General features: G+C 42.9%; 1 protein-coding gene across 5 annotated transcripts in view; it reads left to right on the forward strand.

Moving 5' to 3' along the window:
* Nucleotides 1–24,117, forward strand: part of ARFGAP3 (ADP ribosylation factor GTPase activating protein 3) — a 69,609-nt gene that overhangs the window by 6,581 nt on the left and 38,911 nt on the right. For all 5 annotated transcript variants that reach the window (XR_010411296.1, XR_010411295.1, XM_064590521.1 and 2 more), the window contains exons 3-11: nt 5,384–5,456; nt 6,709–6,840; nt 7,996–8,079; nt 10,797–10,884; nt 16,654–16,713; nt 18,045–18,091; nt 18,701–18,843; nt 21,815–21,943; nt 22,794–22,916. Coding sequence is in view for 3 of the 5 variants with exons in the window: in XM_064590521.1 (XP_064446591.1) it covers nt 5,384–5,456; nt 6,709–6,840; nt 7,996–8,079; nt 10,797–10,884; nt 16,654–16,713; nt 18,045–18,091; nt 18,701–18,843; nt 21,815–21,943; nt 22,794–22,916 (879 nt within the window). In the remaining 2 variants the exon portion in view is untranslated. The remainder of the gene's footprint in view (nt 1–5,383; nt 5,457–6,708; nt 6,841–7,995; nt 8,080–10,796; nt 10,885–16,653; nt 16,714–18,044; nt 18,092–18,700; nt 18,844–21,814; nt 21,944–22,793; nt 22,917–24,117) is intronic.

Below are 24,117 nucleotides of genomic sequence, written 5' to 3' on the forward strand. Positions count from 1 at the left end.
CTGGCTCAGATCTCCATTACTGCTGACCCCCTCTAACCAGTTCATCTGTTCCCCTGCCGCTTCTTTTTCCGGGGAAGGAACCAACAGAGGCAGGCAGGCTCTTCGGAATTGTGGCGAGCAGTTTTATTTTATATTATGACTTAAGGAATATTGATACAATGTGATTACTATGAAGAGCATTAGTTCCGGGGACTCCTGGGTAGCTCAGTCGGTTAAGCGTCTGCCTTCGGCTCAGGTCATGATCCCAGGGTCCTGGGATCAAGCCCCCACATCAGGCTCCCTGCTCAGTGGGGAGTCTGCTTCTCCCTCTGCCTGCCACTCCCCTTGCTTATGCTTGCTCGCTCTCTCTGTCAAATAAATAAATAAAATCTTAAAAAAGAAAAGCATTAGTTCCTATAAGATAAAATCAGTTATAATTTTGATTGGATATTTTATATGATGGCATAAAAACTGTGTAGTAAAAGTAATAGCTTAATTTTCTTTTTTAATATATTAACTTTAAAAAAAACCTTTCCTGTTGTACTTTCGTGAGTTCTTTTTTCAGAAATCAGTTCGTAGAGGCATGATGGGCTAAATATTTATAGCTGTATAACTCCATAAGTAATTAATTAGAAAAGGGAGTTCTTTTGCATGTTCTTCCTGGTTTCAGAGTATCTATCCATTTCTTGTCTTTTCTTTTTTCTTTTTTTTTTTTAAGATTTTTAAATTTTTTTATTTATTTGACAGAGAGAGAGACAGTGAGAGAGGGACCATAAGCAGGGGGAGAGGGAGAGGGAGAAGCAGGCTTCCCAGGACCCTGGGATCATGACCTGAGCTGAAGCCAGATGCTTGACTGAGCCACCCAGGCGCCCTGTCTTTTCTTTTTTCTTAGACATGCTGGTCCCAGAATATTTTGAATACACTATCCTGTTCTTGTCTCTTTTTTTAAATGTTGAGGTATTTACTTGCCAAGGCAAATTTCTTTTAATGTCCTCCCCGCCCCCCCAACCCCCGACCAGCCCCTGATCAGTTGTTACCAGTGAACATAAGACAATTTATAATTGGCTGTCTTCCTTTGTTCTTCCTCTCTTCCTCTCAGCTGAATCCCGCCCATTATAATCTGGCCTTCCCTTTGCCTCACCATCAAAGCACACCTCCAGTTTAAACCATTCCAGGAAATCTGACGTGTTCCTGGGTGAGGGAAGGACCGACCGGAAGCCTAATGAGGCTAGACAGCAGAGTCTACTTGGGCTGCTGCAGGTTTAATGACTAGTCTTTAAAAAGATAAATATAACCATGAATCACAATGTTTATAAGTGATTCAGAAACAGTTGTTAAAAAATCCTGTATAACTGGAGGCCAGCAGTCTAGGAGTTGGGCAAGAGGAGGTCAAGGATGATAAGGGTAGGATTTTTGTTTTTAAGAGGTGGAGGTTTGCTGTTTAGACATTTTTTATTGGTTAAAACAATTACAAACATTAGCCCAGTGGGAAAAAAAATCCAAGCAGTCCCAAAGCTCATAAAGTAAGAAGTGAAAAGTCCTTCCTCTCAAATCCCTTTCTCCTCTTCTTCCTCTCTCCACCCCCAGCAGACACACACATACATACCCACACATACCCTCATGCTCACTGTTGTGCTCCCCAGGCATGAACAGATGGCTTGGGTGGAATGTTTATTTAAATGGAGATTTGGGTTTTTTTCAAGTCAACAGTTTTACAAAGGAAAAAATTTATGAACTGTTGCTTTTGCCAACCAACAGGGGAAAGGTGGGTTAGGCATCACAGAAATGGCCAACCACCACTTGGAGCAGAGTGGACGTAACTGGACTGGCCCCAGCCCACCGCCCCCTGGGGCTTGCCCTCTGCACCGTGCTCCTCTCCCTTCAGCTCTTTTCTTCTCAGGTTCACTGTTAAGTATTTCATGAGCTTATGAAAGGTGAATGGAATCTAGTCCTCCCTGCAGTGGGCTGGGGGTGGGCAGGGACAGGCTTAAATAGAGCATGAACAAGAGGACAGACTGTCAAGTGCCACCCAGGACACGGAAACAGTACCGCATCTACTTCTGAGGAAGATTGGTCCAAATTGAAGGAGGAGGTAACTTACACTTGCAGTCAACCTCAAAGTTTCGGTGAGATTTTGATAATGGAAACAAGGCAGGGAAAAGGAGGTCAGCACTCAGACTTTAAGGAAAGGTACAGAGGCTGGAAAAAGGGACATGTGTAGTAGCTCATTTTTATATGCGTAGGAAAATGAGGTGATAAAGGATTCCAAGGGCGAAGATTTGGCTGACATTGGGAAGGGTCTTGACTGCCAGGCCGGAGCCTGTCCTAACTGCTGAGGCGTTGAAGGGTGAACATGGGCAGTCTGCTCTGGGCCCCAGGCGCAGCAGGTGCCCAGAGACACTGGCCTGGCAGTGCAGGGTGGGCGTTAGGAGAGAGGGCGCTGCAGCGGGCTGCTGGGGGCCCGAGTCCTGGCACCATCCTCGACTGCCTCTCCTTGTCTTGTTTCCTTCCCTTGAAGGAAGGGCCAGGTTGTCTGGTGCCTGCCCAGTGGATGCGAGAGGAGAAGGTCTTGTGATGTGAGTGTAGGAAGGCGACACCTCCCATGGCCTTCTATCGAGCAGTCAGGCCAGTTACAAACAGCTGCCTGCCTGGAAGCTGTTCCCGGGCTTGTCTGCGAGGAAACGTCTAGATTAACTTGATAAATGGGTAAAATTCCATTTAAAACTTTCTTTCTTTTTTTTTTTTAATTTTTTTTTAGATTTTATTTATTTATTTGAGAGAGAGAGACAGATAGTGAGAGAGAGCACAAGTGGGGAGGAGAGGGAGAAGCAGGCTCCCTGCAGAGCAAGGAGCCTGATGTGGGACTCGATCCCAGGACCCCGGGATCATGACCTGAGCTGAAGGCAGACACTTAACCAACTGAGCCACCCAGGTGCCCTTAAAACTTTTCATTGCATGATAACTCTGTCATGTTTATTTGGTGAGATTCCTTCTGATTTCTAAAATCTAAATGTTCTACTTAACGAAAAAATACTGACTTTGGCAGCCACTAGTGAAGCTAATTCATGCAGGGTTTTTTTTAAGATTATTTATTTGAGACAGAGAGAGCAAGTGAGCACGAGGTGGGGAGGGGCAGAGGGAGAAGCAGAGTGAGAGCAGGGAGACTGATGTAGGGCTCGATCCCAGGACCCTGAGATCTTGCCCTGAGCCACGCAGGTGTCCCTAATTCATGCACCGTTAAGGAGGTCCTGTCTTGACTCATAAGGATTGTAGAGGTCATGGGAAACCTGTTTTCTCATTTACCTAGTTGGTTAACTAGAGCTACTTTGTTAAAAGGACACTAATTCTTCAACTTTTCTTACTTCCTCTGCTTTACGTTTTGCTTAGCATTGTCACAGACTATTTATTACCTTTCACACATGTCTTAATCTAAATTAAAGGTAAGAAATGACCTACAGTAAGTCACCTCCTCGTGTCGGGCACTCATGAGCAATGAAGTTTCCTCTTAAGATTGACTATTGTCACAGTCCACTAGCATCAGAACCTTTTATTTTGAAAGTCCAGTGTAATGAGAGAGAATCCCTGGCAGGCCAGGTCAGGAACAATTAGTTTCAATCTTCGTTTCTAAGGAGCATGTAGAGAAATATTTGGCTTTATTTATTTATTTTTTTTTAAGATTGTTTAAGACCAAAAGTTGTAAGGCTGAATAGCCAACCCGAGGACTTGCAGACCCAGTTTTAGGACATAATTAAGGCAGCCCAAATTCAGATACCCGTTATGTGCCTATGGTAGGAGTGTGGCAAAAAAATACGGGACATCCCTGTCCTCTGGAGCTTGCTGCTTCTGACACAGCGTGACGGGGTTAACATGGTCATGGTGATGGTGATGCAGAGAATTTTAGCCATATGGGATTTACCATGAGCCAGGCACTTTCTAGATATTAGCTTATTTGATTCCTACAAGAATGAAATAGATCATATTATAATGATCACTGCTTTGCACATGAGGAAAGTAGGCGCAGAGAAGTTCAGTAAGCCACTCCAAAGTCATACAGCGAGTCGTGGCAGAGGTGAGATTTGTTGTCTCTCAGTTGGTCTCCAGAGACTGTGCTGGTAACTGCCACCCTATGACAGAACGGGATGGGGCTGGTGTCCGACTCGGACTGAGGGAGAGCCATGGAAACGGGACTGAGCAAGATCTTATCAGAAAAAGGATTTCAGAACAGGGTATGTAATTTAGTCACATTGCTTGGTCCTCAAGTTCTTCAAGATTTTATTCTTGTTTTTGGGAAATCTGTTGCTTATAAAGGGTGGATTAAATAAAGAGTGGGTTAAATTTTACTTTTTATGTATTGCTGCGAAGTGGATTTGTCCTATGGATGTGTGATAATATGTATTAGTATTATTATTAACCTTAAAGTAGCTATTGGCTTCTAAATAACATTGTAACATTTACAAAGGTTAAGCAATACAAAGAGGCCTAGAAATTAGTACACAGAGGCGCAGCATAAAAGAACTTTCGGAATCTGAAACCTCTTTCTACCTTCCTATTTTGTACAGGGTACTCTACCTATACCCATTAAAAAATGTCCACATTCTTTTACAGTTAGTGTGGGACAAGCTGTTCTTGAATGACGGACAGCCTTGCTTTTTGCTCATACCTATGGATTTGATATAAAGACTTCTAACATAGTTGTACTATCATATCTTGCTTTACAGTGATCACTCAGAGAACTTCTATTGTTGAGAAATACAGTTACTGCCTTTCCCTTGCCCTGATCTGGTCTCAGATTACAGATAAGTAGGGCATAAGGTGTGGTCGGGGAGAAGACACTTGGAGTTTTCCCTTTAAGAGCACTAAATCCTGAGTTTTCTCCCCTCCCTGATGGTGGTGACGTTGGGTTCCATCTGACAATAAGCTGTGAGCATCCCGGAGGCTCCTGTTAGGTGTCACGCTGGACAAATGGATAGCTGATCTGAAAAATTCAAGCAGAGACACGTTACCGATGTTTAGATCAGAAGCCACTGAGGATGCGAGGCGAGGAGTCAGAGTGGTTCCGGCATCCCCGGGAAGCTTGGCATGTCCCTGCGCCCTAGAAGAGAAGCTGGCTGGAGTCCGGGCAGCACAAGGTGCTGCGGGCCTGGCCTGACCTGCCTGTGGTCAGGCGTGGAGGGGAGCGGGCAGCCGGCCCACCGGACACTTGGCCACTGGGAAGGACGAGGGGGGCCGGAGCTGCCAGCACGGCTGTCACATGCCCTGCAGGCCCAGCGTCCTGTGTCACTGTTAACACAAGCCTAGAAGTCTTCAGGATCCTGAAAATCACGGAACTCTTGTTTTCCAAAGTGTAGTGGCTTGATTCTGGGGGAAAGATGTGTTAACGTTAGCGAATATTCTTTCCATTTAGATCTACAGAGCTGGATGCTAACTGGTCTTGGTTTCAGCTGCGATGCATGCAGGTTGGAGGAAATGCTAACGCAGTAAGTTCACCTCAGATGTGCTGTTTCCCTTCTTGCATAAATACGTGTTAGACTAGGAAAGAAGCTCGGTGTTTGCATGTATGAGCTTGGGGGGGCCCTATCCGATAGTAAAGGCTGGAAGGGCGTGGCAGTGGATGGCCCTGGTGACTTGTTTATCCCCAAATCTGTGAAATACCCTGTCCACACAAAGCTCTGGGCTAGGTGTGGGGATATAGTGACGAACAAGACAAATGAGATCCCCATTCCTAACTTAATAATTTCTGGGTAAAAAAATAACTTTTTAAGTGTCCAATTAGCTTAGTTTTACAAGAGCAGATTTCCCTAACCCCTCTTACAAACCTAAATAAGGATCCTCAAATATGTAAAACTTCATTTACAAATTTCAGTATATCCGATTAATCAAATTGGGTTGCTCATACAGGTTTTTAGAACACCTGGCTGAATTAAGATATGAATTCTGTAATTCATGTCTGTATATATGGACCCTCATGAGGTGGTTGAACACAGTTTCCTCTTAAGTGTATAAGCATTTGTTTTACCGCTTTGCTTATGCTGCGGTTTCTGTTTATGAAGAGATAGTTCTGGGCAAGGTGAAGGTCAGCATAGCTCCACTAATTGGAATAACCAATTCCAATTAGTGGAATTCCAACTGAAATGAATTTCTCATGAACTAAAAGTAGTCCAGAGTGGAAAGTGTCCCCTAAAGTAACAACCTGGAATGACAGAGGTGCTTTAATGGAGGAATGAAGGGCCAGCAATTTTGTTTTGTAACGCGAGTCTCATGTCCAGTTTTACTGAAATACTAATGTTGCGTGTGTGGAAGGCATTCCTTTTACAAGAAGAGGTTTATATTAAATTGTGTGGTTTATTTTATTTTAAAGATTTATTTATTTATTTGACAGAGAGAGACACAGCGAGCGAGAGAGAACAAGCAGGGGGAGAGGGAGAGGGAGAGGGAGAAGCAGGCTTCCCATGGAGCAGGGAGCCCGATGCGGGGCTCGATCCCAGGACCCTGGGATCATGACCTGAGCTGAAGGCAGACGCTTAATGACTGAGCCACCAGGCGCCCCTAAATTGTGTGGTTTAAATTATTTTTGTAAAATATGTGGTTTAATTTTGTTTTCACTAGTGTTTTCTAGCGTATTTCTAGCATATTGATATAATAGTATTTTCCTTCACAACATGAAGCAATGTTTTCGGTTGCGTTAGATTTAATGCAGTATTACTCTAATTCATGTGTTTTCCTCTGTAGTCTTCCTTTTTCCATCAACACGGCTGTGCCACCAGCGACACCAAGGCCAAGTACAACAGCCGCGCTGCTCAGCTCTATCGGGAGAGGATCAAGTCGCTGGCCTCCCAGGCAACGCGGAAGCACGGCACTGACGTAAGGCGCTGGCGGGTTGGATCGCCTCCTTCAGATGAACAGATGAACATTTGTTTCAGTAGAAGAAGTGATTTTAACCACTCCGGACAGTAAAACCTTCTAACAGGATTCTCTTGCAAGGAAACAACCTGTAGCTGCTTCTCATTGTTCGTGGAAGTTACGCTCTGTGAGGTTGCTGTGAGCCCTGAATTTGGAAATGCTGAAGCATCACTCCTAGGGGAAATAGAGGGCTAGGTTCCTACGAGCTTCTGGTCACGACGTTTCCATCAACAGAGCAATACATAACCTTATTTTACATGGGCTTCTGCTTAAGGACACCTTATTGAAAATATTATATAATTAATTATATAATACTTAATAGCATGTGGATATAATAATATTTAATAGATAATATACACAATTTAATATATTACTAATATATAATTATTGACTCTGACATTGAACTCACTGCCCACAGCACTATATATGACTTATACCTGAATGAAGCTTACCTAACACTGTATTTTTTCTATAAGGTACATCACAGCCTCTGTGTGCTTAGGAGCCCTAGGTAGGACTTCAGCACTAGGCTTAGGGCCCATTTTAAACAGTGAAAACACCAACAAAGCACAAAAATGTGAAAAATGTGGCTCTAAATAGGCCACGAAAAGGACACTTGTTTACAGTGTGAGAGCTAATGTGAGAAGGCAGAGCATCACCTTGTTCGATCTCAGCTGGGAACGTGTACCTTGGGTGGCTCAAATTCTTTGCTGATCTGCACACGTCTGTGAAGGACCGCAGAAGGGTCTCAAGTACCGATTTGGGGGTCACAAGTAAATTGTGGCAAGTAGGTGGATATGCAAATATGGAAACCACTGTTAATGAGGATTGACCGTACTTTGGAACCTGCACTTAGAAATTAAGTCCTCGATCTTTCCTTTTCAGGAACAGCTTGTGAATCTGGTACTTGACGTCCTTAAGGTTTGGACGCAAAAGTGACTGGATTGATACATTACTAAAATGTGCTCAGGGGCCCTGCATAGGCCTGTTACTGACAGTATAACAGTGGAAAGTACTGATCTTTAGCAAACAGATCTAGAAAGGGAGTGAGACACTTAAATAAAACCCATTAAAGCCAGGTGAAGGGCTAAGCAGAGCTTTGTGTTTTTGTTCTAGCTCTGGCTGGATAGCTGTGTGGTTCCACCTTTGACCCCTCCACCGAAAGAGGAAGATTTTTTTGCCTCTCATGCTTCTCCTGAGGTATGTATTATGCTTTATATAATTTTAAAGTATGCTTACTCTTACATTCCTAAAGGGCATATATTTAAATGTTTCACTTAGGAGACAGGCTAAGTTTCTGTAACAAACAACCCTGAAATACAGTCTCTTAAACAAGATAGAAATGAATTTCCATCAGCGGTTCCGAAGTTGGCTGTCCAGGGTTGACCGAGGGAGGGATTTATTTAGCTCTTCTCCACATGTTGGCTTCCGTCTCATGGTCCAAAGTGTCTGCTCCAGCTCATGACCTTTCACAGCAATGGAAAGGGGGCAAGCATCTAGGAAAGCAAGTGCCCCATCCTTTTACTAAAAAAAATGTAGAGGTGGTGCACATCACTTGTGCTCACATCCTAGTAGCCAGAATTTAGTTGTACATAGATACCTAGCTGCCAGGGAGGCTGAGAAGTTATTACTAGTAGTCTGCCACAGTTCATCTGAGAACTATGGACCTGACAAAGAATGAAGACTTTTTCTTTTCTAAATATTTAATTAAGAGCATGCCAGCGGAGGTGGGGGGCAGAGGGAGAGAGAGAATCTCAAGCAGACTCCCCACTGAGCGTGGAGCCGGATGCAGGGCTCAATCCCACACCACTAGGGTCATGACCTGAGTCAAAATCAAGAGTTGGACACTTAACTGACTGAGCCAGCCAGGCGCCCCTAAACCTAATTTTTTTTTTTTTAAAGATTTTATTTATTTATTCATGAGAGACAGAGAGAGAGAGAGAGAAGCAGAGGGAGAAGCAGGCTCCCAAGGAGCAGGGAGCCCGATGTGGGACTCGATCCCAGGACCCTGGGATCATGACCTGAGCCAAAGGCAGACGCTTAACTATCTGAGCCACCCAGGCGCCCCCTAAACCTAAATTTTAATAGGGGTTTGAATCTCATTGTCCCAGTTTAGCTGTGTACATCGAGGGTATCTGAGGGCTATTGTAAGAATGAAGTCAGGGGGTGCCTGAGTGGCTCGGTCAGTTAAGTATCTGAGTCTTGATCTCAGCTCAGGTCTTGGTCTCAGGGTTGTGAGTTCAATCCCTGCGTTGGGCTCCCTACTTAAATACTGATGCAAGGAATTAGGAGCTGGCACAGAGTGAGCCTCCAGTAAAAGCGGCCAGAACCATGGTCTTCATTGTTGTGGTCTGATAGGAGCAACAATAATCATCCCAAAATCACTAAGATTAGGGAACATAAGGCCTCCACAGCCTAAAATATTTCTTGAGTGGTCCTTTAGGGAAATGTGTGCAGACCCCTGGCTTAGAGCCTCAGGTGTCTGTTCGCTGCCCTCCCTCCTCCCAGTCCCACTGGGGAGGGGGCACATTTGCTTAACTGCTGTACAACCCATTCTTTAACCAATTTTCAAGTACAGACATGAAATTGCTGTCCCTTGATTTTTTTGTTATTATAATGTGCACATACATGTTCATTGACATAGTACTTACAAGAAGTAGTTATCAACAAAGAAGGGAACAGAAAACAAAAGAAAAGATGAGGTATTCTGTCACAGTCTGCACCTCTTGTTTAATATGCAACAAGGTCTAGAATATCCACAGGTAGTGGCTGGGAAGTGTTAGGAATAGAAACAACAGGCTAAAAGGAGGAGAGAGAGGAACAGTTTGATGTGGACGAGTGTTAGAATTAGTATTAATATGAACTCACGTTGTTTTAGTGAGTCTCTGTAACACACACTTGCAGACACACGGTGGAGCACCGATGACGTATGTGTATGTGTCCCTGGGTGAGCACCAAGAGGAACCAGGGCTACCTGTGGAGAAATGGCAGATTCTAGGCCTGGGGCTGCTGGGGCAATTGAGCCTGGAGCATCTTGTAGTGCTGGCAGAGGGGGTGGCAGATAGAGGAGAGCTGTCTAAAGGACTCGGAAACCAACCGGAAAGAGTTCCCAATGGTCAAAGCTGGAACAATTTCAATAGCAAAATAATGACCATAACCCAAAGAATAAAATAAATATCCATGAGTCTACACTAATATAAATAGATGATTGAATAAATAAATGAAGAGAAGGGACGATCTTCCTTAAAGAGAAATTCAATCATGTATATATAGAGAGAACTCTGCCCTTCGGGAGGTGGAGCTTCACCCCCTCCCCTTGAGTGCAGACCAAACTTGGTGACTTGTTTCCCAAGACTAGAGGATGGGAAAGGGGAAAATGGTAATTTTACTGCAGAAAAGCCTGGTAGGCACCACCTGATTCATCAATGATTTGGTGACCATAATTGAAGTATAATTAACACAGTGTTATATTAGTTTCAGGTATACAATATAAAGATTCAACAACTCTGTACAATACCCGGTGCTCATCAAGATAAGTGTGCTCCTGGGGCACCTGGGTGATTTAGTCAGTTAAGTGTCCAACTCTTAATTTCGGCTCGAGTCATGATCTCATGTGTCGTGAGATTGAGCCCTGCATCAGGCGCCACACTCAGCAGGGAGGCTGCTTGAGGTTCTCTCTGTCTCTCTCTCTCCCTCTGCCCCTCCTCCCGCATGTGCACTCTCTCTCTCTCTCTCTCAAATAAATACATAAATCTTAAAAAAAAAAAAAAAGAATAGGCATGTTTTAATATTACCTTTTCTTCCTGTTAATCCAGGTACTTAGAAGGTAACTATTAAATTATTAGCTTTTCCCCTGCTTTGACTTTGTTGTGACTTTTCTTGCTTTGCTTACTGATGACTTTTTCACCTTGCTGCAGGCGAGCGGCACAGGATGGGCATCAGCACAACCAGAAGCATCTTCTTTGCCACCAAGGAATGTGGAAACCACTCCAGCTAATAATGAAGGTAGTCTTCAGAACTGTCCTGTAATGCTCTCCTTTGGTTCAATGGCACGCTACGAAACTATTAGAAAATAAGATCCGTCAGGCGCCTGGGTGGTGCAGTCAGTTGAACGTCTGACTCTTTTTTTTTTTTTTTTAAAGATTTTATTTATTTATTTGAGAGAGAAAGAATGAGACAGAGCATGAGAGGGGGGAGGGTCAGAGGGAGAAGCAGACTCCCTGCTGAGCAGGAAGCCCGATGCGGGACTCCATCCCGGGACTCCATCCCGGGATTCCATCCCGGGACTCCATCCCGGGACTCCAGGGTCATGACCTGAGCCGAAGGCAGTCGCTTAACCAACTGAGCCACGCAGGCACCCTATGATCTCATTTTTATAAAAAATTATATATACACACAGAAAACATTCTGGTGCGGCGCCTGGGTGGCTCAGTTGGTTAAGCGTCTGACGCCTTTGGCTCAGGTCATGATCTCCGGGTCCTGGGATCGAGCCCCACATCGGGCTCCCTGCTCAGCACGAAGTCTGCTTCTCCCTGTCCCTCTGCCCCTCCTCCATCTCTCTCTTTCTTTCTCTCAAATAAATAAAATCTTTAAAAATACAAGTCATAAGAATGATTCCTATGTAAGACACAGAAAATTCCTGTTTATATTTAAAAAAAAAAAAAAAAGAAAACATTCTGGAAGACACATACCAAATTGTTAACTGGAGAATGAAATTACTGAATGAATTACTTTTACCTTCAACTTGATATAGTTGTGAAGTGAGTGAACTTTTGTAATGAATATATGTTACTTCCATACTCAGAAAGTAAGATTTCAATTTTAAAAATGATCCTGTAAATAGTTGATATCTAATGATTTGCATTCGGTGATTTTATCATAGGATTTTATCTATTTATTTATTTAAAAGATTTTTATTTATTATTTGAGAGAGAGAGCATGAGCAGGAGGGGCAGAGGGAGAGGGAGAGAGAGAATCTCAAGCAGAGCCAGATGCAGGGCTTGATCCCAGGACCCTGAGATCATGACCTGAGCCAAAGCCAAGAGTTGAACGCCTAACCAACTGAGCCACGCAGGTGCCCCAGGATTATATTTATTGTAAATATACTTATATCAATTGCTTGCATTTTAAAAAATCATTTATGTGATATGAATAACAAGGATCAGACCTCAACATTTTTTTGTTTTAAGATTGAATTTTTTTTTATTTTTCATTTTTTTTAAAGGTTTTATTTATTTGACAGAGCACAAGCAGGGGGAGCGACAGGCAGAGGGAGGGGGAGAAGCAGACTCCCCACTGAGCAGGGAGCCTGGTGCGGGGCTCAATCCCAGGACCCTGGGACCATGACCTGAGCCGAAGGCAGACGCTTAACTGACTGAGCCACCCAGGCACCCCAAGATTGAACATTTTTTGTCAGCCAGAAAGTTCGTGTAAATTAACAGCACCATTTGACAACTGTGCAGGGAACCCCTGGGGTGTGGTGCCAGAAGTGTGGGCTGGTATAAACTGAGCCTGGAACTACTTTTGGGAACTTCGTGTAATAGGAAGACCAAACATTCAACCAACTTTATGACTAAGATTCTTACTTGAGAAACTTTCTGGCAATGGTTTTGCTGGAGGGTTGGGGAGTGACTGGTATTTATCAAGAAGAGAGTCCTAGGAAAGTTATCATTCGGGTCTCTGTGAGAGTGGGGTCAGGGAGCATGCTGGAAGGAAAAGTCACTTCATTTGTACTGAATTCTAGGTATAAGGGGAGGAATGTCTGAGATTCCATCAAACAGCAGATTTTAGGATGCCTGTTTTTAATGTTACTGGTCTTAGGAGTTGACCTATCAGCAAGCCAGGATGGGAACATTTTACATCCCGGGGAACAGTGAATGGAGTTGGGACAAGTGTCCAGCATTTTGGAAAAAATAATAAAATAAAGCAGAATTCCTTCTTTACTCTTTACATCAACCTAAATTCAGTTAGATCAAAGATTAAATATATGTCATGAAAATGTGAGGTTACTAGAAGAAACATCGGTGAAGCTTTTCTGTCATCCTGGAATGGGGAAGCCCTTCTATACATATTCAAGCCTCATGAGAAGAAGAGATTAATGAATCTATTACAAATATAACAATTCAGTTCTGAAGAAATGCTTTAAAGACAAGTGATAAACGCTTGCAATTCATATATAGGCAAAACACTTGTTTCCTTAATGTGCAAAGGACTCTGGCATGGCTGGGTTTTGTATGATTTGCAACCTACGGTTGCATTTCATTTTTTGTACATATGACCCTAAATGTTTGCTAAGAACACACCTCGAAGTGGCTTTTCAGTTTCTTAGACCTGCACCACACTGCAGCCACACCGGGCCTTTGGTTCTTTCCTATGTTTGCTTTAGGTTTTGCTTGCACTGTCCCCCCTCGTTGCCACGTGGCTACCTCTGTCCTGCTCGAGGGCCTCTCCTCAGAGAGACCACGTCCATCCCATGGGCACTCCAGGTCCCTACCACATTCATGTGTCTGGTCTCCCCCATAGTGTAGCACACCTTGGTTCTGGGAATGACTGTGCCCCATTAGCTCACTGGGCTGTGAGCAACTCCACGGAGAGGTGGTTTCTTAAAATAAGGAATCTGCCTGCACCATTGATCGGTTTGTCATTATCCGTAAGGACAGAAGAAAAAAAATAATCCCAACACTCTCCTGACTAACACAGAGAAAAGGTGGCCTTTGTACCTTCCAACAGTACAGATGACAATTTGAATATTGTTATTATTACAACTAATTAGCCTAAAAGGCCTTTTGAGGTTGAAGCTCACATGCCACGGAGGCCCATGCGCCCTCTGGAGTCCAGGTGTCTTATTTGTTTTACTAACAGGAAACTAAGGTAACTAAATACAGAGCAAGATTTTGTTGTACATATTTTATTTTTTTTAAGATTTATTTATTTATTAGAGAGAGAACACACGCGCTTGCATGTGTGTGTGGGGAGGGGCGGAGGGAGAGAGAGGATCCTCAAGCAGGCTCCCCGCTGAGTGCAGAGTCAGATGCGGTGCGGGGCTCCATCTCACAACCCTGAGATCATGATCTGAGCCCAAGCCAAGAGCCGGACGCTCAGCCAACTGAGCCTCCATCATTCTTAGCTGGAAAGTTCTCCTGAAAGTTTTATTGTTTAGAAATTCCACAGCCACTTGCCCCTGCAGCAGAATTTCCTCCTTCCTTCCCGACCAGTCTCTCACCAGCAGCTCTCAGCTCCCCGGTGGGGACAGGGTGCAGTCTTGAGTCAACTTAAGGATTACATCATGAAAAGGAAGAGCAAAAGAGTTTTGACCAATGGAATGTGGGTCCTGACATCCTCTGCTTAAGTATCCTTATTCCCTGGCATTCCTCCAGTGGCCAGCAGTTCCTGGCCCATGGTAGGTAATCAAGAAATGTGTAGTCAGTCCTTTTTCCACAAAATGCCATGGTTCTCAATCATCCTGCTTTGCCTTCTTAAATGCCTTAACTAGAGTTTACCTTTTTTATAGGGGCTTCTGGGTGGCTGAGTGGGTTAAGCAGCCAACTCTTGATTTTGGCTCAGGTTGTGATCTCGAGGTCCTGGGATTGAGCCCCACGTCCAGCTCCTTGCTCAGCAGGGAGTCTGCTTGAGGATTCTCTTTCTCTCCCTCTCTCCCTCTGCCCCTCACCCTGCTCGCACGCTCTCTTTCTCTCAAATAAATCTTTTTTTTTTTTTTTTAAGATTTTATTTATTTATTTGACAGAGAGAGACACAGCAAGAGAGGGAACACAAGCAGGGTGAGTGGGAGAGGGAGAAGCAGGCTTCCCGCAGAGCAGGGAGCCCGATGCGGGGCTTGATCCCAGGATCCTGGGATCATGACCTGAGCCGAAGGCAGACGCTCAACCACCTGACCCACCCAGGCACCCCCAAATAAATCTTTTTTTGAGAGAGAGAGAGAGAGAGCACGCAAGCGGGGAGGGGCAGAGAGAGAAGGTGAGAGAAAATCTTAAGCAGGCTCCATGCTCAGCACGGAGCCCAACATGGGGCTTGATCTCACGACCCTAAGATCATGACTTGAGCCAAAATCAAGAGTCAGACACTTAACCCACTGAGCCACCAGGCGCCCCAAATAAGTAAAACTTTATAAATAAATAAATAAATAAATAAATAAATAAATATTTATAAAAAGTAAGACCAGTATGTTTCCTCTAAACCTCTGTCAGGCCTGCCCTGTTTTAAATAACAGCTTTATTTTTTTTTATTTTTTATTTTTTTTAAAGATTTTATTTATTTATTTGACAGAGAGACAGTGAGAGGGGGAACACAAGCGGGGGAGTGGGAGAGGGAGAAGCAGGCTTCCCGCGGAGCAGGGAGCCCGACGCGGGGCTCGATCCCAGGACCCCGGGACCATGACCTGAGCCGAAGGCAGACGCTCAACCGCCTGAGCCACCCAGGCACCCCTTAAATAACAGCTTTATTGACATATAATTCACACATCATAAAATTTACCCTTTTTTAAACTGTTGAACTCAGTGGTTTTTGTATATTCACAAGGTGTGAACATTTTCAGCAGCCCCCAGAGAAAGCCTGTACCGAGGATCAGCCCCCATTCTGCCCTGCCTCCAGCCTCTGGCAACTGCCAGTCTGCTTCTGTCTCTAAAGATTTGCCTGTTCTAGACATTTCGTATCAATGGAATCCTACGAGGTAGGGTCTTCTGTGACCCGCTTCTTGAGCTTAGCATCATGTTTTCCAGGTCCATCCATGTGGTAGCAGGTATCAGCACATCATTCCGTTTTCTGGCCAAGTAATATCCCATCGCCTGAATAGACTACATCTTGTTTATTCATTTTTTGTCAAAGATTTTATTTATTTACTTGACGAGAGAGAGCGAGCACAAGTAGGCAGAGCGGCAGGGAGAGGGAGAAACAGGCTCCTTGCTCAGCGGGACTTGATCCCAGGACCCCAGGATCCTGACCTGAGCTGAAGGCAGACGCTCAACCGACGGAGCCATCCAGATGCTCCTTGTTTATTAATTTTTAAAGGAATAAAATAAGGAATAAAATCAAGATAACAAATGATTTTTTTAATGAAGACATAATAGAGTTTCCTAACCAGAATAATTTTTCAGGCAAAGTAGAAAACGGCAGATTTTTCTGGCACCTGGAAATTTAGGTTTCTATCACTGATACGATTGGTGTTGGAATTTACAAATGTTAACATATATTGGGTGTTTAATCCACATATGTACTAGGTATCTCAGAACAGTTTATTTTAAAACACCAGATCATAAGGTAGAATTTTTTTTTTTTTTTAAAGATTTTATTTATTTATTTGACAGAGAGAGACACAGCGAGAGAGGGAACATAAGCAGGGGGAGTGGGAGAGGGAGAAGCAGGCTCCCCACAGAGCAGGGATCCCGATGCAGGACTCGATCCCAGGACCCTGGGATCATGACCTGAGCTGAAGGCAGTCGCTTAACCAACTGAGCCACCCAGGCGCCCCGATCATAAGGTAGAATTTTGAATGATACTAATTAGAGAGACCACGAACATTTTTATCCTATAAAGCAACTGAATAAAAAGTATATTTCTATTTCAATGGACTTTTAAATCAAAATTTTTTTTAATCAAAATTCTTATAATGATAAAATAGAATATGGAGCTAGACAGAAAAACAATCATTGGCAAAATTGGGTAAGATATGTGGAACCAAGAAAGTAGAATTTATTACATATTCAAAAGAATGTTTGATGAGTATATTTTCTGCATTAATATCATATATTTAACTTGCAGGTGGACCAGAACAAGCACCGAGCGTGGAAGGTCTTAATGCACCAACGAAGGGGGCTTCAGGTAATAGGCCTATGACTCTATATTCTGATTTAAAGAGTGAGATTCATTAAGACAAAGAATGAATCCCATCTTTACATTCTGCCTAGATTTTGTAGACTAATACAGCGTCATGACCGTTAATCTGTTAATAAGATTTTATTGAGCAAAAAAGTGTTTTCCGTTTTAGGCAGCTTGCGGCCCGTGAATTGCAGCAGCTGGTGTACCTGGATGAGGTCGCTGCTGATGCTGTTGATCTGCTCATTTGTGCTGTGCTGGTTTATGTTCCCAGCATGAGCAGAAGGCAGAGCAGCCCTGTCATTCCCGTTGACTCAAGAACTCCTAGTATTTTTTTCTCTTTCTGATTTTACAGTGATCTTCAATGTTTCATTATTAGGGTATTATATTCTGAAATTAGTGCATATTACGTGGCATTAATTGGAAAGCAAGTACTTTGGTGAAAAACAGTTAAACTATTAGAAATGTTCTGGATATTTTCATCCTATGTTAATAGCCTTGTAGGAGGTTGGGGGCCGATTATGTGACTACTGCCACACGGATCCAAAAGGAGGTGCTGGAAAGAAAAACTTGCATAAATATCTTTTTCATACTTGAAATGTAATGATGTTATATTCTCATTAGGGCTAAATTTGAATTTTTGTTGTTTGTGGTTTTATGCTGCCTTTTCCTGTTAAGGCACATTCTCATCTTTGTAAGATAAAAGTTAAAATTTCATTCTTACTGAGTCTCTTAAACATAGACTATATAATCTATGATTAAAGTTTACCCAGAAAACAATGTTTAAGGAGCTCTATCTTAAAGCATCATATATTTTTGTACAATTTAGAAAGTACTGCTACTAAAATAATGGAATGCTTTGTAATTCTTATTGATTAATACTATAAAATCTGTATATAAGTCAAGGTGAAAAAGCACAGCACTGCTTTAGTTGTATACATAATGCCTGGCTAACTTTATATTTTAAAGTAATTCTAAAAGTTTTTGAAGAGCAGATCTTAATAAGAGAGTTTGTTCTAATATACATAAAAAATGCTCCTGAAGAAAGCAGTGTATGGGGTCAGGCCAGGCTCTTTATTTCTCTTCAGTGTGGTATGCAGAAGACATTTTCTCTGAGTTTGGATACTACTTGGAAATACCAAGAAACTCCATTTAACCAAGCTCTTAATGTAAAATACACTCATATGCCTGAGTCTTCTGGGTGACAAACCCATGTGGAAAATGTTATAGTCTCTTAAATAATGATATGTGTATCTTAAGATTTTTTAGAAGATACACTAAAAATAGAAAAATTACGTATTTCTATTGGTCTGACTTTTTTTTTTATTTTTTGGCAGAGGTGTCCTCTATCATAAAAAAGAAACCAAATCAAGCTAAAAGAGGAGTGAGTATCGTGTGTAAATACCTGGTGGCTCGGCTCTAAAACAGTCCACGCTCTCGAGAAAGCCACCTTTGTCACTTCCCATATTGTGTATAATACATGTGGCTTTGATAAAGAACTTATGCTTTGTGCAATGAGGTGAATGTTAGACGTAGTGAAGATTTTCTAGAATGAGTATTGGACGACATTTTTCTGTTGACAGAATTAAAAAAAAAAAATCAGTGGAGGCTCCATGGAAGTTCCTGTCATGTGTGCATTTCTGTAAGCGATGCCTTCACTCGAGGCTTGGAGGGTTGTCGTCCACTGAGCTTTCAGAGAACACGATCCCCTGTAGAGCTTGTGTTCTGGAGGCAGGCACCAAGGCAGCCACTTTGTCACCTCGTGGCTGTGTGATCTTGGTCAGGTCACTTAACTTGCCTGAGCTTGAGTTGCTCACCTGTGAACTGGGGCTAATAGCAATGCCAGCTTGACAGGGTTGTGAGGACTAAGTGAGAGAATGAATGTAAAGTGCAGGTCACAGTGCCTGGCAGGTAACAAACCTTAGTCATGTTAGCTGTTGCTGCAAAAGCTTTCAGACAGTTTGGGTAGAATCTAATTTTATCTATCTTCTAGCTTGGAGCCAAAAAAGGAAGTTTGGGGGCCCAGAAAGTGGCGAATACATGCTTTAACGAAATTGAAAAACAAGCCCAAGCTGTAGATAAGATGAAGGAACAGGAAGACCTTCTGGCCGGGGTGGCACCTAAGGAAGAATCAGTGTAAGTTTAACTTAGTTCTAGTAGTGTGTTTTTAGTGAATAAAACTGTTAATCAAACAACTCTGAGGTTTGCTTTCTAGATGCCATTTAATTTTTTATGTTTTATTTATTTATTTATTTTTTGGTGCTGGGGAGGGGGGCTGCCTGGATTGGAGAAATTGGAATGATAATGTGGAGTCCCTTTAAGTCAGGCCAGTCATTTACATTTTATCTGAGAGGAGCACTGGAATGAAGGGGTGTATTTTGGAAGGTGAGTTTGGTAGTGAGATCAGGACACACAGAATGGGGCAGAAACTGGAAGCCAGGAGGCCAGTCAAGAGAATGGCTGTAAGTATACACTGAAGGCTCTTGAGAGGCTTTTTTTGTGCTGGAAACAGAAGAGCAGTATGGCCGTCTGGAGAGTGCATGTGCTGGGTATAAAAGATCTCTGGGAGAGAAGAAAGCAGGGTGAACACAACACAGAAAGGAGAGCTGGCTTGGGTTCCTAGTTCTTATGTGTGTTTATTTTACTTTTATGGTATTTTCTCTTCTTTTCATGTGTATTCTATCAGTTTTGACTTGAGTTACTATAGACTGTATCATGAAGAAAATAATAATGCTTATTTTATGAGGTTTAATGCTTTGAAGATTGACTTAGTTAATGCTCATCAAAGTGCATCAGACAGTGCCTGGTGCAGAGTAAGTGCTCAATCAGTGTGCTTTCTTACTATTCATACTAACAGTTTGCCAAGGGGCTTTCTAGTTGCTAAGCCCGGAGAATTTGAAGTTATTTCTCCTTGTCATTCAGTTCGAAGAACATAGGGGGCAGCACTAAATTGTAGTTAGGCTAGATATGGTTTGAAATGCTTTCTGTAAAATGTACTTCCAGCGGTCACAGACCTCACTTTAATTTCTCTAGGCTAGGTTCTTGACCCTGGGGAATGGGGCGGAAGGTCAAATCTGAGGCTCTAGACTGCTTCTCTTGATGTTTGGGAGTGGGCTGTGTGCAGATTGCTCATGAGTGGTTTTCCTGGAGCGTGTAAAATCCAGTGCCTGATCCCATCACTCCCTGCAGGTCCAGGGGATGGAGATTAGCACACCAGCCTTAACTGGTAGCTTTCATTAGGATGGTTGGGTACAGCATATATGCAGAGATGTGGGCCCTGGGGTGTTTATGGATCTGACTTGGGAACCTGCTTTGACAGCTTTCTTGGCCACGCTCAGGACAGCCATACCACTGTGCCCAAAACACTGCCCTCCCTCACAGACCCGGGGTAGCCCATTTCCACCAAATTAGGGCTGCGCCAGCCTGAGAAAGTACATGTTTTATCTTTCAGATTTGACAAGGGTATTCTGCAAGTTCATGTTTTAATGGCTGTGAATAGTTATTTCAGTTCAGTAGACTGTCAGGAGCCGCCTGTTTCTCTCTCATCAGCCTGTGAAATTCTGACTGTGTACTAGCCTCATCCTCACCTCCAGGCAGGCAGTTCCTGGACCCACCCTCAGAGGAGTCTGCACAGTTGGTGGGGAGAGTAGGAAGAGGCAGAGCTGCTTCCCTTGCTTGATCTGAGTGGCTTGCAAGCCCTCCCTTGAGCCGGGACTGGGAAGGGCTCCCGCACTTCTGAGAAACACCGAGGCCTGACTTCTTAATTCCATCAGTGCTGCTGGCCCCATGTTACCAGAAGCCTGGGCAGTCAAGTGCATGCTTTTCATGGGCAAGAGACCCAGTCCCGTGTCAGATCCGGAGAAGGAAAGCTCTCCCGTCTCCTCTCTCCCTAGTAGAACCTTTCTCCCCATCCATTCGTCTTCTCCAGAAGAATCTGTTGCTACAGTTTTATCTGTTCATGATTTTCAACAGATTGTTGTCTTCCTCCAAAAAGTATACTCAAAACTATTATGTATTTTCTGAGTGATAAAATTGAGTACATTGCTAGAATCTGTTCTGTAGGAATAATAGTAAAGAGAGCAAACTGCCAGATCAAAACAAAACAAATCCTGCTTATGAAGGAAGAAAACAGCAGACAAGCATTTTTTTTCCTATTGAGTATGTTTTTCTAGTAAGAAATATCATTGTCTTTCCCTGTTAATACAGAGAAATGTATTTATATTATTATGGAATTTACACGGTGCCTTACGAGGAATTCATGACATTTTACACAATTTTAGAAAATGGATAATAGCTTACAGTTCCTGATAAAATAGGTACAGCACTTTTCAGGACCCCGATACTTTGTTGCTGTCTTACTAATATAAAATATTCTTGTTACTGCTGATACAGGCATAGTTTTCTTTACAAAAAATTAAGTATTTATAACATGTTTAGAAATCTGGGAGTCAGGGGCGGTGTTGTATACCTCTTTTTACCCCTTTGGTGCATCATTTGTAACAGGCGTTTGATAAGCAGATCATTAGTGTCTGGCTTGTAGCACAGTTTTTAATGCTCTCAGAAGCCTCATATAGAGATCCTCTAAAGAATCCTTTTGCAATTAAGTAACTGCTTCTTAAGTCATCTGTTTGTAAAGTCAAATATATTTAAGTATGTGTGTGTGTGTGTGCATATACTTAAACCAAGCAAACCAGTGAGACTAACCTTATACTTTTGCTATGTAATGTAGAAGTATAAATAAAATATTAATCCACATAAGGAATTCTGCTTTTTTACTATCCTATATAACATAATTTCAGTATATATTATGTTATTATGTAGCAGGTGGTATAAACCATTATCATATGGTGATAGCTGATATGAACTAGAACAGTAAGGTAGGATCAGCAGCAACAAAAAGTGGCGGTAAACGCATTCAAATTTTCTTGAGCATCTACTCAAAAAAGACCTTTGGGGGGGATAAAATGCCAGTTTGCCTTCCTATTTATTAATTATGGAAAGAAGCACGAAGCTCAAATTATAAGCGATGTGTTTAATTTTGCTTAGTGTTTTAACTTGAGAAAACAGAATTAAAGCTAAATTAAGGAGCATTTGGTTTTTCTGGCAGCGTTTCATCACTGCGATTAGCCTATAAGGATCTCGAAATTCAAATGAAAAAGGACGAGAAGGTGAACATGAGTGGCAAAAAAAAGATAGAATCAGAGAGACTTGGCATGGGATTTGGAAACTGCAGAAGGTATGTGGCTTCCAGGATTTAAACCGGGTTGCTGATCGCGAATGGCTTTTCCTTATTAACGTCAGCTTGAAAAGCATTTTTTTGTGATTCCTTCCTTTCTTCAATTTTTTCCTTTCATAGTCAACACAGCATGAAAAATTCCAAATTTGAGTCTCAAAAAAAAAGGAAATAGGCCTGACTTGTTGCTAAGCAGATGCCACAGACAGAACTGATATGTGTGACTGTATTTTGTGTAATTCGTTCCAGTCCTCACTAAGGCTTTTCAATGCTGATGCCAAAAAATATATGTACTGTTTTTATTGCTCATGTTTTTAACCCCACTAATACATTTTCGTTTTTGCTGAGAGTATAGATTAAAATGTTCAGGGGCGCCTGGGTGGTTCAGTCGTTAAGCGTCTGCCTTCAGCTCAGGTCATGATCTCAGGGTCCTGGGGTCGAGCCCCGCATCAGGCTCCCTGCTGAGCAGGGAGCCTGATTCTCCCTCTCTCTCTCCTTCTGCCACTCCCCCTGCTTGTGCTCTCTCTCTCTCTGTCAAATAAATAAATAAAATCTTAAAAAAAAAAAAAATAGGGGTGCCTGGGTGGCTCAGTCTTTAAGCGTCTGCCTTCAGCTCAGGTCATGATCCCAGGGTCTTGGGATCGAGCCCCACGTTGGGCTCCCTGCTCAGCGGGAAGCCTCCTCCTCCCTCTCCCACTTCCCCTGCTTGTGTTCCCTCTCGCTGTGTGTCTCTCTCTCAAATGAATAAATAAAATCTTTTAAATAAATAAATAAATAGTTCATTCTTTGGTGAACACAAGTGTCTTCATAAACGAATGTAATTTTTTCCCATTTTATTCTCTATTTTCTCAAGTGGTATTTCACATTCCGTGACTTCAGATATGCAGACCATTGAACAGGAAACACCAATCATAGCAAAACCCAGAAAGAAGTACAGTGATGACAATGATGATTCCTATTTTACTTCCAGCTCAAGGTAATCTGCTAAAAATCTCCCTTAAAGTATTGTCTTGAAAGCAGTGATAAGTGTGGACTTACTCGCTTATTTGCATTAGGAGCACATACAAATGCGTTTATTTCATTGCTTTTAAAAGCTTTAGCTGGAGTCAAGGGTGTCCTTTGGAAAAAAATTGGGGAAACAGTTACAAGTGGACCATGCTTGCTAATACTAAGATGTTTGAGAATAAAAATCATCAACCGAGAGTTAAAATGAGAGGTAGGAATTTATGTTTATCTAAATGTGAAATTGGAGAAATAAAGCAAGATCCCAGAGGTCCAGATCCTTTTGTTTCAGAATACCCGCTTCTGGAGTCTCCAGCTGGCAGGACGGAATCTTAAGTAAACACTACTGTGTGTGCGTATCGATTCATGGAAAACGCTAGTGTGCTCTCTGAAGGCTCCCAGGGCCAGCTGACTTCCGGCACGGCAGTGTTCACCATCAGGTGGGGACAAGTTGCCTGACTCCAGTGTGAAGCCGACCGTGGCTGAGTGCCGTGGTTCAGGTTCAGGGGCCCGAGGGGCAGGGAGAACAAGTTTAAACCTGACCCGACTCCCTTCGTGAGGTTCTTCTGAGAACCTGACCGGCACAGGGAGAGACTGCTAAAAAGGCACCACATACCCCTGGGCTGTTAACTGGAGGTGGGCACCAGGCGAGAGCACAGCGCTAAGAGTGTAGGCCCCAGTGCAGACGGCCTGGGTTCGAATCCTGACTGGGCCGCTTAATGACTGTGTGACCTTGGCCAAGTTACTCAGCCTCTCTGTGCTGCAGCTTCCTCATCTGTAAGTTAGGGATACTGGTATCTACCTCACAGTGTTGTAGGGGTGGGTACATGAGTTCATGCAAATGGAGTGTTTGGAATAGGGCCTGACTATTATTCGTGTTATGTTTAGCTGCTATTATGATACAGAAATTCAGTTTAAGAGACATGTGACCCAGTCAAAATGCTTAATTACTGTTTTTAGATACTTTACCACATTGAGGGCCACCTTCAGGTTTGGAGTTTGGGAAAACTGAATGTGTGCCTATCAGTAACAGGCTCCACCGCTCACGTCTAGAAGGGCATTACTGTTGACTGGCAGTTACGTAGGCTTCCAGGGTTTCCATATATATGAAGTGGACAAACACGTCACATACATAGCCAGTACAAAAACATGTTAATACTAACAAGGGGCGCCTG

This window comes from Mirounga angustirostris, unplaced genomic scaffold, assembly GCF_029215605.1.
Source record: "Mirounga angustirostris isolate CCGP_5_RB_7025 unplaced genomic scaffold, mMirAng1.0.hap1 SCAF_5, whole genome shotgun sequence".
NCBI classification, from domain to species: Eukaryota; Metazoa; Chordata; class Mammalia; order Carnivora; family Phocidae; genus Mirounga; species Mirounga angustirostris.